This window comes from Oryctolagus cuniculus, chromosome 4, assembly GCF_051225735.1.
Source record: "Oryctolagus cuniculus isolate XC-2025 breed Fujian yellow rabbit chromosome 4, ASM5122573v1, whole genome shotgun sequence".
Taxonomy (NCBI): domain Eukaryota; kingdom Metazoa; phylum Chordata; class Mammalia; order Lagomorpha; family Leporidae; genus Oryctolagus; species Oryctolagus cuniculus.
Genome location: NC_142870.1, coordinates 123,568,985 through 123,581,224, shown reverse-complemented (window position 1 = coordinate 123,581,224; position 12,240 = coordinate 123,568,985). Strand labels below are relative to the sequence as shown.

General features: G+C 40.6%; 1 protein-coding gene across 2 annotated transcripts in view; it reads right to left on the bottom strand.

Annotated features, from left to right (window-relative positions):
- Positions 1-212: 212 nt before the first annotated feature.
- The window catches only part of VEPH1 (ventricular zone expressed PH domain containing 1), a 256,104-nt gene continuing 244,076 nt past the window's right edge, over positions 213-12,240 (bottom strand). For both annotated transcript variants that reach the window (XM_008266390.5, XM_002716326.6), the window contains exons 13-14: positions 6,204-6,340; positions 213-2,103 (exon numbers count right to left, since the gene is read on the bottom strand). In XM_008266390.5, coding sequence (XP_008264612.3) covers positions 1,867-2,103; positions 6,204-6,340 — 374 coding nt within the window. In that variant the 3' untranslated portion in view covers positions 213-1,866. The remainder of the gene's footprint in view (positions 2,104-6,203; positions 6,341-12,240) is intronic.

The following is a 12,240-nucleotide window of genomic DNA, read 5'->3' as shown; positions in this document are numbered from 1 at the left end:
AAATTAGATTTGTTCCTAAAACATGACCCTCTTTATATTTCCTATCCTATTGAGTTAGCAATAAACTCAGGATGTTGCCCATTCACAATCTCTCTCCAGGTTTCTATGTTAGCCTACATAATAGACACATTTCAAGGGAAATGTTATCCTCTGTGTATTCCACGTTAGCTTTTGTATTAATGATCACTGTAAACAAGTTCCTACAAGCTTATCAGTTTAAAACAGTATGCATTTATTATCTCACAGTGTCTGAAGGTCAGGGGTCCAGCATGGTGTAGTTGGGTCTTCTGTGTAGAGTTTCACAATGGTACAACCAAGGTGTTGGCTGGGCCTGGGCTCTTATCTGAGATTCACAGTCTTCTTCCAAGATCACTTAGTTGTTGGCAAAATTCATTCCTTCACCTCTGTAGGACTCTGGGCAGTGTGCTTCTCTAAGGCAATAGGAAAGTCTGCTTCTGATTTGTTCATCTTTTTTTAAAGGACTCATATGAGGAGGTCAGGTCCAATCAGGATAATGTCTTGTTGGTTAATTCAAGGTCAACTGATTAGGGACCTTAATCACATTGGCAAAATCTCTTTATTTTTGTCATATAATGTAGCATAACCATGAAAGAGGTAGTCCCATCACTTTTGTCTTATTCTATTAGTTAGAAACAAGGTGCAGGTCCCACCCACACCCCAGGGGGAGAGGATTATACCCATACCTGGGTCACTGGGAGTCATCCTAGAATTCTGCCTACCACATCTTAATAATAAAAAAAAAGATTGTGTGGGTGTGTGTGTGGGTATGTGTGTGTGTAATGGCAAAAACCAGCGAATGCTTGTAATTTGGAGGTATTAAAAAGTCTGAATGCAAAGAAGAAGAGGATCAGACTTTAATTTGAAATCTTAAAGTTTAGTGGAGGTGGCTGGTACATATTTGAAGCTAGAGAAAATGGTTTCTTATGGTATTCTGTCTAACATCTACTGCCATGGGTAGGGGATATTTCCAAGTAGCTCAACTTTAGATTGTATGAACCTAAAAAAAGTTAAATAAGTAATTCTAAAAGATAGACATTTAATTGCATAACCAGTTTAGTCTGAGGACCATTTTACCAGGTGTTGCCCTCGTTTATATTAAGAAAGGATGGTTGTAATTAGTCTCTAAGTAAGGTTATATGATTTTCCTCAGTACACATTGATTCAACTTTTTCTAGTTTTTTTTTCTTTTAATACCTTTGACAGACTATGATTTTCATTGGATGTGCCTATCTTTCTTCAGAATAGATAGTTGAGGCATCTTTTAAAGTTTGTTTCTTGAAGTTTTTAAAAAATATATTTTTGGTTCACTTCTCAAATGCCCACAATGGCCAGGGATGGGCCAGGCCAAAGCCAGGACCCAAGAACTCAATCCAGGTCTCCTATGTGGGGGGCAAAAACCCAATTACTTGAGCCATCACCAGGGCCCCCTGGGTCTGTGTTAGTAGGAAGCTGGAGTCAGGAATTGACCAAAGCACTCTGATGTGGGATATGGGTATCCTAACCACAGGTTAAATGCCCTCCTCTATTGTCCTAGTTTTAAATGACATAGCTACTGAAGTTCCTTCAGCCACGACTTTCCCCTTCCTGGCCAGGCACCCTGTAAGGGTGTACTCTGTAGCTCATTTTGCTTGTACACATCAGATGGATATTCTGGGGTTAATACAACGGCTGTTAGGATACTAAATTTACTAAGAACCCTGCCATTTTAGGCCTTAGAGATAGCTATTCCACTGTTATTAGTAAAAAGAACAACATGGCTTGGTGAACTTCTCTCCTTTTCTTGACATTGGCAGTGATGATGCAATGCCTGCTGTGCACGGTTGCATGAGGCTGGCATGTAGGTCCCTATAGATAAGTTGTAACTTCTCTGCTTTCCCTCTCTTTAGCTTGGGCAACCGCCACATTGATGCACTGAAGCCACTCTTCTGCATTCTTCTCATCCTTGGCTTTGAACACATAGGTTTTGTTGTCTGTGAAGATTTCAAAAGCCCGAGGGAGAGAGCGGTCCCTGCGTTTCTTGGCCACAGCTTTCACACTCTGTACTTTGCTGAGCTCTATTGGGGAGTCATCAGGATCGTCTTTCTGAAATGCATGGGAAGGACAGAACGTGAGCTGGCTCCTACTGGAGGCAAAACTCGCTGGCTAGTGGATATAGAGAGCCAGCAATCTTTTACTTCGCGGCTCAAGACCTTTGCAATTTGGGTGCTAAGGCCTCCAAGAGTCACTAGAACAACTGACAAGGTAAACAAATGAGCCTTTGTTATAGTACCATAAATCTGCACAAGATTATGAATTGAGAGAAAATTGTTATAGAATAGGATTGGGAAAAATCCTTAATTCATGGTTTTTTGATCTTCTGCTATTTTCTATTGGTATGGACACTGAATTAATAGAGCAGAACACAGTCCTGTTTGGAACACTCTTAACTCAGAATTTCAGATAGCTTGAGAGGTACTAAACTGAATTTTCCACTGTGTTACCACTGAGAAAGGGTTTGCCAAAGCTTGAACTGAATAATTAGGGTTCTGACGTTGGAGTAGATTAAGCTGTTTTCAAAACTCTCTGCAGTTTTGGAAACATGCTTTTGTTTGTAAATACTGCATGAATCAATTTTTAATGGTGTTATATTTGTGCCTTATCAAAGCAGTGGTTGAGGGACCTCTGAAAGACCAAGAGTCACACAGTGGGTGAGCATGGATGGTTCTGAGGGATTGGATACTTCTTTAAGGCAATTTCAGGTCTTTAATAAAGTCTCTGAATATACTTTATCTACTGGAAAATGAGCCTGTGATTGAGAATCTTGTCAATTCTCCTTTTCCACCTTTCCTTTTACAGTTGTCCCTCTTTTACTTTACAATGAAAATGTACCTTCTCACCCATCCTACATTTCTGTGGTGTGTTGCTCAACTTAGAAAAGACTCAGGAGCCTCAAACAAAAAGAGCAACTCAAAATACTGGTGCCTGGGAAGTGTCCATCAACCCAGGCAACATAATCACCCTCCATCTACTTCATGGAGAGATGCATTTCCAACAGTATTTTCCTTTTAAGGCTGAATAATTATTTATTCATGTTAAATAGAATTATAATTAATAATATAATGTAATTAGTTAATAATTTAACAATGTATAATTTTAATGAAACAAATTAATATAATTTAATAACAAATTTGGCATACTTATGGGCTTTCATAATTGACATAACTTTAGAAAAGATAATTGAGTCAGAAAAATCTTAACACTCAGATTGAAGGCTACAAAAATTAGAACAATTAAATGCCAATTTATACAGATGGTTTTATTGCCATGAAACATGATAATCAGGGTAAAATGCTATGGGAGACATGGAACAGAAATATGATTTCAAAGAAAAAAAGAAATAACATAAACCTTTCTATTAAAAAAGTGCTAATTTATATATATATATTTTAAAAAGATGTTTGATCTCAAAGTAGGATGGTATTTTATTCCAAGGGTTACATTTAAAGGAGACAGGTGATCTTTTTCTTTTAAAATGTGAATATTGCAATTCAGTGAAAGCTACCATGTGGGCAACTGTTCAAATTTATGATAAAATTGTTGCCGAAACTTAATGCTGCAAGATACTGCACAGAGTTTTCAAAGTGCTTCTAGGGTTCAGGATAAGTTTTGCAGGTAGCTACACTAGACACTATTATTATCCTAGTTTGTTTTATACTAAATATCTGACAGTAATGACATTGTATTTCTTCTAATTCACCTATAGACAGAAATTGATCCATGGAGAAACTGATGGAGAATATAAAATTTCCATAGCCATCTAAAGAGGAAATCAACCAAGATGGCAATGGCAGGCAAGTCAGAGGAAGCCGCAGCCTGGCAAATTAGTGGAGAAGAAGACTTTAAGAATGCCAAAGCAAAATGTCTTTCAGCCTCTATTCTCCTAAAATGCACATTTCTTTCCTTTAAAAGGAGATTCTTTTAGGATGTGGCTGAAGCTGCAGCAGGACTGCTGACCACTCTTGGTTACTGTGTCCCTGGAGAGTGGAAGTATTTCACCCTCCTGGTATATTACATTATTTTCCAGTATTTGAGCCACATCTTCTTTGAGACTTCTGGAATGTCAAAGCATTATTTCCTGATAAAACTGTCAAGCAATTAGCTAATTTTACAATTACTTGCTCTTTAAACTTCATTAAAAAGTCCTGAATCAAGAAGAATAAAGGTCACCATTTGAGTTCAGGAAAAATATTCTTATGGAATTACTCTGCGCTGCCTTGAGGCATCTAGGAGATGACTGCATCTTCACTTCTATTCCTGATTTCTTGAATTAAAACAGGAAATTCAAATGGTCATTTTAAATACATTAAAATGCTTCAGCATGAACCTATGCTAAAAGATTGTTTCTTTAAGTCTTCAATAACTGTCTAAATCCAACATGTCATTACACTTCCCTTTCAAAAAGACCTTCAGTCACAGACAAGTCCATTTGTGTAAATTAAAGTGCACACGGATGAAGAAGGTAACGTGGGTCCAGAGTAGGTGTCACAAATACATTCTTTTTCAATTGGAAGGTTAAAAGAAGTCTTATTAGTTAAAAGGACACCAATCAGAATTTGTGATAATCCAGATACACCCATACTTCATTCCTGAATAAAATGTTCAGGGAAGTTTTAAAATGAGAACTCTAGAGTGCATATGCCTAGAGCGATGCCATTTTAACTGATTTCACACCTTTCATGAGTTAATTCAGACACAGTTTGGTTTATGTGACAGTTAAGTGTATGGGTCAGCCCAGTCTGGAGAAGGGACTCCCAGGAAGCTGGTACAGCGTGGTTTCTAGGTGTGTCTGTGAGGACGTTTCTGGAGCAGACTGGCGTTTGAATCAGTAAACTGAGTAAAGACTGTCCTCACCACTGAGAGGGGGCAGCGTGCCACTGCTGGGGATCTGGGTGGAGCAAAAAGGCCAAGGAGGGGTGAATTTGATCTCCTCTCTGGAGCAGAGACATCTGTTTTCTTCCCCAAGAGCATCCGAGCTCCTTTGTCCAGTCCACGATGGTGCTCAGGCCTCAGGCCTCGGACTGAGTTATACTGTGCCTTCTCCTCACTCTGCAGCTTGCATCTCAGGGAACTTCTTGGTCTCCATCATTCCCTGAGCTAATTCCCACAGTGAATCTCTTCTATGCCTAGACATGGCCTGTGAGCTCTGCTTCTCTGGAGACCCTTGACTAGTGCCGTTCCCCAATGGCTCCATGCTGTGAATGTCCATGGGGGAGCTGTAGCCTTGACTTCTTTAAGAACAAGCTGTGATGTCCCCTTGCCCGTCTTGACCCTGCTTTGACCCTATAGGCCCTGTCCTTGGACAAGCCAGTTATTATCTTGGAGCCTCAGACTCCTCATGGGTGAAATGGCAGTGATAATAGTTCTGGCCTCAGAGCAGTGTTCTGAGGATTGTGTGAGGCCATCCAGGGTAGCACACGATAAGCACCATTATTAAACCATTATGATTATATTTCAAAACAGCAAGAGGTAGGCAAACATTTAATTCTCCCGATCTTGAATGAGTAGAACTTAAATGACAAGAGAAGGGCATAACTATGCATTGTTGATTGGAATAGAATGATTTCCCATGGAAAATCAAAAGAGAAATGTTTACTGGGTATCCTAGTTCAGATAGAAAATTCTATTAAGTAGCTATTAGTCACTCTATTGAAATTTACCTCTTCATTAACTGAATGAAACATATGAGAATTTTTACATACTCAGAATTGAACTTTGTGGACTTTGAAAGCTATATAATAAGCCAGCCTTCATTCCTCCCTCTCTGCCTACTGTCCCTCTTTCTCAGACCCCTACCTCCAACCATAACCTATATTTTAAAGAATCAGTCAGTGGTTCTCAATATTTCATGTCTGTCTTTGAGTCAAGACCACACCTTGTCATTCTTCTAAAACTTAAGTCAACCAAAAAAGAAAAAAAAAAAAAAAAAAGAGCTTCCAAAACAAACTGAAGAGTGACAGGGAATCAGCTAGTGCAGGACTGAGCAGAATAGACCAAGGGCTATAATGTAACAAAATAGCACCCATGAGATTGTTAAATGGAGAAGAAAAAGTTATCAGAATTTTAACTCAACTCAAAATACCTAGCTGGCTGGCAGAGATCAAGGTGTTAAAAATTCTGGTGTAAAAAATGACAGAGGAACTTACAGACTTTCCTTTTTGAAATAGGAGTTGATTTCCAGCTAGAGTGAAATACCGGGTTTTCCACCGCTTGATGAACTTCCATCTGACTTGCTTCTCTTTAAGTTTTCCCTCTATGAGAGGCTGGCCATCTTGATTCACAACTGTTGAAGGGAACAGAATGAGCAAGTCATTTATTTTCCATTATTTATTTGGCAAGTTTCCAAAAGTCAGAGTAATACAATGAACCAGAACTCGGTAAGCTTACTTAAGAAGTAGGCTAATTAGCTATGAATTTAGGTAACCTTTCCTCTTTTGTCCCTAAGAGAATGCACAATACAGGTATGATAATGGGAAAGTGTTAGAAGCCTTCATGGAGATTTTCAAAAGGAATTAGCTCACAAAAAGAGCATTTGGATAGTAATATTTAAGGTTCATCCAAATATTCAGTTTTCTGCTCTGCTTGACTTCTTTTAATAGGATTCTGTTCCTTAGTTTGGAATGATCAAATGGATTCATTATGGTGCCACATGCTCATTTTCTACTATTCATTTTGCCAGTAACTAAGGTAATAAAAACCAAATTTCTATGCTTTATGACACATGAACTGCTGGAGAAACACAACTCTATAAATAATCATAAACCAAGAATATTTAGCTATTTGGCAGCAAAAGTCAGTGCAGTGCTCCAGAAGTCCTGCTTTCCTACTCTTGTACACATTCCCTCTCTCTGAACCATCCGTGGTCTCTCTCTGTTCTTCACATTCCTGTCTCCAGCAGGTCAGCAGCTGGCCATTGCACATTTCAACTCCAGCGTGGGTGCCTCTGAGAAACATCTTCCAGCCCTGCCAGAGCAGCTCCCCTCCATGTGTTCTCACAGCACCCGGCATGTATGATCACACATAATCATAGAATTAGAAGATCCATTACAGTAGTGAAGATTCGATGCTGAAATGAAGAACTTATTTCTTTGAGCAACCACATAAGACTCTTCAAATTTCTGGGAAAACATCTGATTTCTGTGGGAGAGGCAATGCAAAGCTTGATTTGGTGTAGGACAACATTTACTCATATACTCTTGTGTTCCATTTTCAATGCACCTTGAACAAGTCTCATCACTTTGCAAAAACTTCAGGTAGTGCATGTTTGACTGCATGAGCACATCTGTCCTTCCTGTGTGTGGTGTCATTTCTTCTTTCTAAGACTGATTACATAACCACCTCAGATGCGAGGATTGTTCCTCTTGACAGAGTATTTTGAGGAGAAGAATAGTGAAGTGTACAGTTTTCATCAACAGAGTTCCAATAAGGTGGATTTGGTTTTTTTCCTCTACTGTCTGATGACTATTCGATTGACCGACCATTCCAGTTGTCAAGTCCAGATTAAGGCCCAGAATTGAAAACACTTATCAAATATGCTGTCAGTTAGTGAGCAGGGCTATGGTGAAAATACAGTAAGGAGTAAGGGACTGGAAGGGTGGTATGTCTGCATTCAAGTGGGCAGGAAAGAGCTTGCACATTTGAAGTGACACTGAATCTGAGACCTCAGCCATGACAAGCATCTTGGAGCTTCATGGTGGCTGGTACTGTGCACAGCAGATGATGGCGAATACAGATGCTCAAAAAAGTCTTAATGGATAGTCAATATCAAGAAAATGATTATTGTATTCTGTTTTGCTTTACCAGGGGTCATGGGATTTTCTAAATTCTATTTATTTATGTATTTATTATTTGAATGGCAGAAAGATGGGGGGTGGTGGGGGAGGAGAGAGAGAGAGAGAGAGAGAGAGAGAGAGAGAGAAATCTCCCATCTGCTGGTTCACTCACCAGATGCCCACAACAGCTGGGATGGGCAGGCTTAAACCAGGAAGAAGTCAGGAGTCTTTGACTCAAACTGAGTCTCCTTCATGGCTGGCAGAGACCCAAATCCTTGAGACCTCCCAGACCCTGCTGCCTCCCAGTGTGTGCGTTAGCAGAAAGCTAGAATCTGAAGAAGAACCAGGACATGAACTCAGGAACTGGATTTGGAATATGGGCATCCTAAGCAATGTCTTAACTGCTGGGCCAAGCATCTACCCTTGATTTTTCTAACTTCTTAAGGCTAGTAATGCTTTTTGTAAGCTTACATTTTCCCTCAACCTAAGGCTTGCTTCCTTTGTGAGGTCTCCATACTCTGCTATTCCTGGCTAAAGGCACCGGGTTTTCCCTGTGCGGCATGGCCTCCAGCAGTGGGAGCAGCCGGGGCATGCTAGGGACTCAGTGCCTGTTTATTAAGAGCTGGAAGTTGAGTCATGAAAGTCACTCGGTGTATCTGGGAGCAGGAAAGAAAGTTTCCAGAGGACACCAACGAAGAAAAAAGGCAAAAAAATAAAGCAAAATAAATAAAAAAGAAATGAAACCAAGAAAATAAGCAACAATGAAAAATCCAACCCCCAAAATTAAATGAGTATTTTGACAACACCCATTTTCATGTGTTCAAATTGGAAAAGAAATGGCTAATCTCACTGTAGTGTCCCAGGATTTTGAATGGGAACTCAGAAGATTCAGATTTGAACCCTCCCATGAGAGCTACAGCTTTTTGATCAACGAAGAAGAAATAGTAACAACCTCTCCTGCTTAATATGGATGCTGAAGCATCAACAGCTAAAATCAACACTTTTCAGAAGTTTTCTTCCCTAACCCCACTTAAATTACAGACTCTACTTCTCAGTTTGTAGTCACACTGCTTGTTTGTCATGGTTTTATTGGTAAGATAATTTAACCTAATGCCATGTCATAATGGTACTGTCTCAATCTTTCATATTTACCTAAACAAGCATTAGAAATAGTTATGATCTCTGAAATTATTTCAAATCATAATTTGTTTAGGCACAAGGATCCTTCTAGGTCTGACACAGGGGATTAGCTATTGTATTTCTGCTCAAGGCAGATATGTTTACTCGAAGAGCACAGGGGTACTTTAAAAAGTTCATGGAAAACGTGTAGTATGAAAAAATTATGCAGGAATTTCAAAACTTTTGGCACCAAAATAAGCTTATCTTTTAGTTATATTTTTCTACAAACTTTTAAAAAAGATTTGTTTATTTGAAAGGCAGGGTGATGGGAGAGAGAGAAAGAGAGAAGAGAGAAAGAGAGAGAGAGAGAGAGAGAGAGAGAGAGAGAGATCACAATGGTTAGGAGTTGATCAGGCTGAAGCCAGGGGCCTGGAACTCCATTCAGGTCTCCCATGAGGGTGGCAGAGGCCCAGGCCCCTTGGTCATCCTCCACTACTTTCCCTGGACACATTAATAGGGAGCTGAATTGGAAGGAGAGCAGCTGGGACTCGAACTAGTGCAGCAAGCAGTTTAAGCTGCTGTGCCACGGGGCTAATTCCACCCACAAAATCAAGAAATGTGTTGGGGAAGACAGACAAAAGAGCTTAGGACTCCAGCAGGTTCCTGGAGTGGTGGAGCAAAGCCACGGGCTATAGGCTGAGCGGATAAGGTAAGGCAAGCTTATCCCAGGTGTAAGATCTAGGTAAGAAGATGTTTAAGATCAAGTCATACAGAGGGCACCTGGGATGTCAGTGGAAAGTTCTTCTAAAGCCCCACTGAAGAGGAGTAACGAGTGGCCTAGAGCCAGTGAGAATCCAGCCTGGATGGCAGGAAGCCTCACACACCTCAGATGGCATCAGCTGTGGGTGATGCAGGGTCCAGGATGGAAGCAAAGGGCACCCTGAACTGGGGGGTGAAGGCAGTTAATAAAGGTGTGGGCCAGGTGTAGTCTCTGGGGCTGGAAGCCTGGTGACCATAGCAGCCTCTTCCTGGAGTGGGGAGGCAAGGGAAGAGTCAGCACCCTTCCAGAGACAGTGGGGAGAGTGCAGAGGACGCCATCAATGCTCATTGGCCAGCTGGAAGGGAGCCTGTGCACAGATAAATCAACCCCGCTTCCCTCCCTCCCTCTGACCTCCTGTTGGGATCCTCTCACGTGGGAGACCTGGAAGAAGCTCCTGGCTCCTGATTTCAAATAGGCCCAGCTCTGGTTGTTGCAGCCATCTGGGGAGTGAACCACCAAATGGAAGACCTGTCTCTCTGTCTCTCCCTCTCTCTGTAACTTTGCCTCTCAAATGAATTAATTAATTCAAAAAAGAATTACATGAATGTTAAGTCCTATTAGTAATATGGCAAGAAACTGCAGGCACCCTACTGCCCTCCCAAGTGCATTAGCAGGGAGCTGGATCAAAAGTGTAGCAGCCAGGACTCGAACCGTCACCCATATGGGATGCTAACATCTCAGGCGGTGGCTTTACCCGCTATGCCACAACGTCAGTCCAAAACTCAAGAACTTCTAGGAATTTATTAGTGTCCCTATGAGAGTAGTATATCATATAACATACAATGGAGTAAAACTGCAAGACCCAGAATGGGAAGAAAATTGTTAGGACCTGTCTATGAAAGTAAAGAATAGCATCATAGTGCAAGATCATATTCATGTCCTTGGTTTTGGTCAATAGGGTTTCAGAAGAAATACTCAGAATCAGTGTTTATTTGTGGAACTTGACTAATTTATTGCCTTAAACAAATATTCTAAGGGCACATCCCAAGAAGGCATCCTGTTCAGTAGATCTGAGAGCTCGTATGGTCACCTTTGTATCTTTGCGAGAAGTCCATCAAAGAAGACTGCCCAGGCTTGTTGAGTAACAGCTGACTAGTGGGAAACAATCAGGAAGGTGGAAATCCATGCAGATAATTATTCAATCTTAGGACTAAACTTTTAGAAAGAAGGGATTTCCCACATATAGCTCATGTTGGTGCCACTTAGTCTAATAAGATCTCATGGATGGATATTACTGGCAACATCCCTGGCCGTAGGACTTCAGATAGTTTAAAATGTTGAGCACTCTCCGCACTGTCTGGATATTGTGGAGCTGACCCAGTGTTGTGAATCAGAGATATGGCTTCCTTGTGTCAGGTCCTACATTCTTGATATTTATTTTAAGGTGTTACCTTATAATGCTTTCATGGAATTTTTTTTACTGAGTTCCATCTGTTGTGGTTCACCACTTGGCCTCAAATCTTTTGCAATAAATGGAAGTTTACAGTGTCTGTTTTAAAAAGCTTTAACTATAAGATATACACCCTCACATGCTGTCTGCTTTTATATATACATACACTCAACTCTATACACACATATGTGAGTGTATATATACACACATAAGCACATACATATATATTTGTGAATTATAAATACCTCACACATTCTGTTAAAATTATCTATTTATCAACACACCTTTGAAAACAACTTACTAAAGGAGAGAGTAGTTATACAAAGAATACCTATTTGGTACAAAGACCTGCTAGAAGTGTCATCATATAAATATGTAAAAATATTAATTTGTTTTGTGTCACCACTTGACTGAGAAACTTCTGCTGCTGAAAAAAATATCCTATGATGTTTCTGAAAAAGTGGGAATGCTGAGATCCCAGGCAGAATATGAATATTCTGCTGAGATTTTTTTTTTATTTGACAGGTAGAGTTATACTCTATAGGTAGAGTGAGAGAGAGGAGTGAGAGAGAAAGACAGAGATAAAGGTCTTCCTTCCATTGGTTCACCCCACAAATGGCCGCTACGGCTGGCGTTGCGCCGATCCGAAGCCAGGAGCCAGGTGTTTCCTCCTGGTCTCCCATGTGGGTGCAGGCGCCCAAGCACTTTGGCCATCCTCCACTGCCCTCCCAGGCCACAGCAGAGAGCTGGACTGGAAGAGAAGCAAGCAGGACTAGAACCCGGTGCCTATATGGGATGCTGGCGCCGCAGGCGGAGGATTAACCAAGTGAGCCACAGTGCCGGCCCCTGCTGAGATATTTGATGACTTCATTTTCTATGGCTGCTAAAAAGCAACACTGTTGTTTAAATATAAGGGTTAGTGGCTGAGAACCAAATCTCATTTCTTTCTTTTTTTTTTTTAATATTTATTTATTTATTTATTTGAAAGTCAGAATTACAGAGAGAGAGAGAGAGAGAGAGAGAGAGAGATCTTCCATCTGATGGTTCACTCCCCAATTAGCCGCAATGGCCAGAGCTGTGCT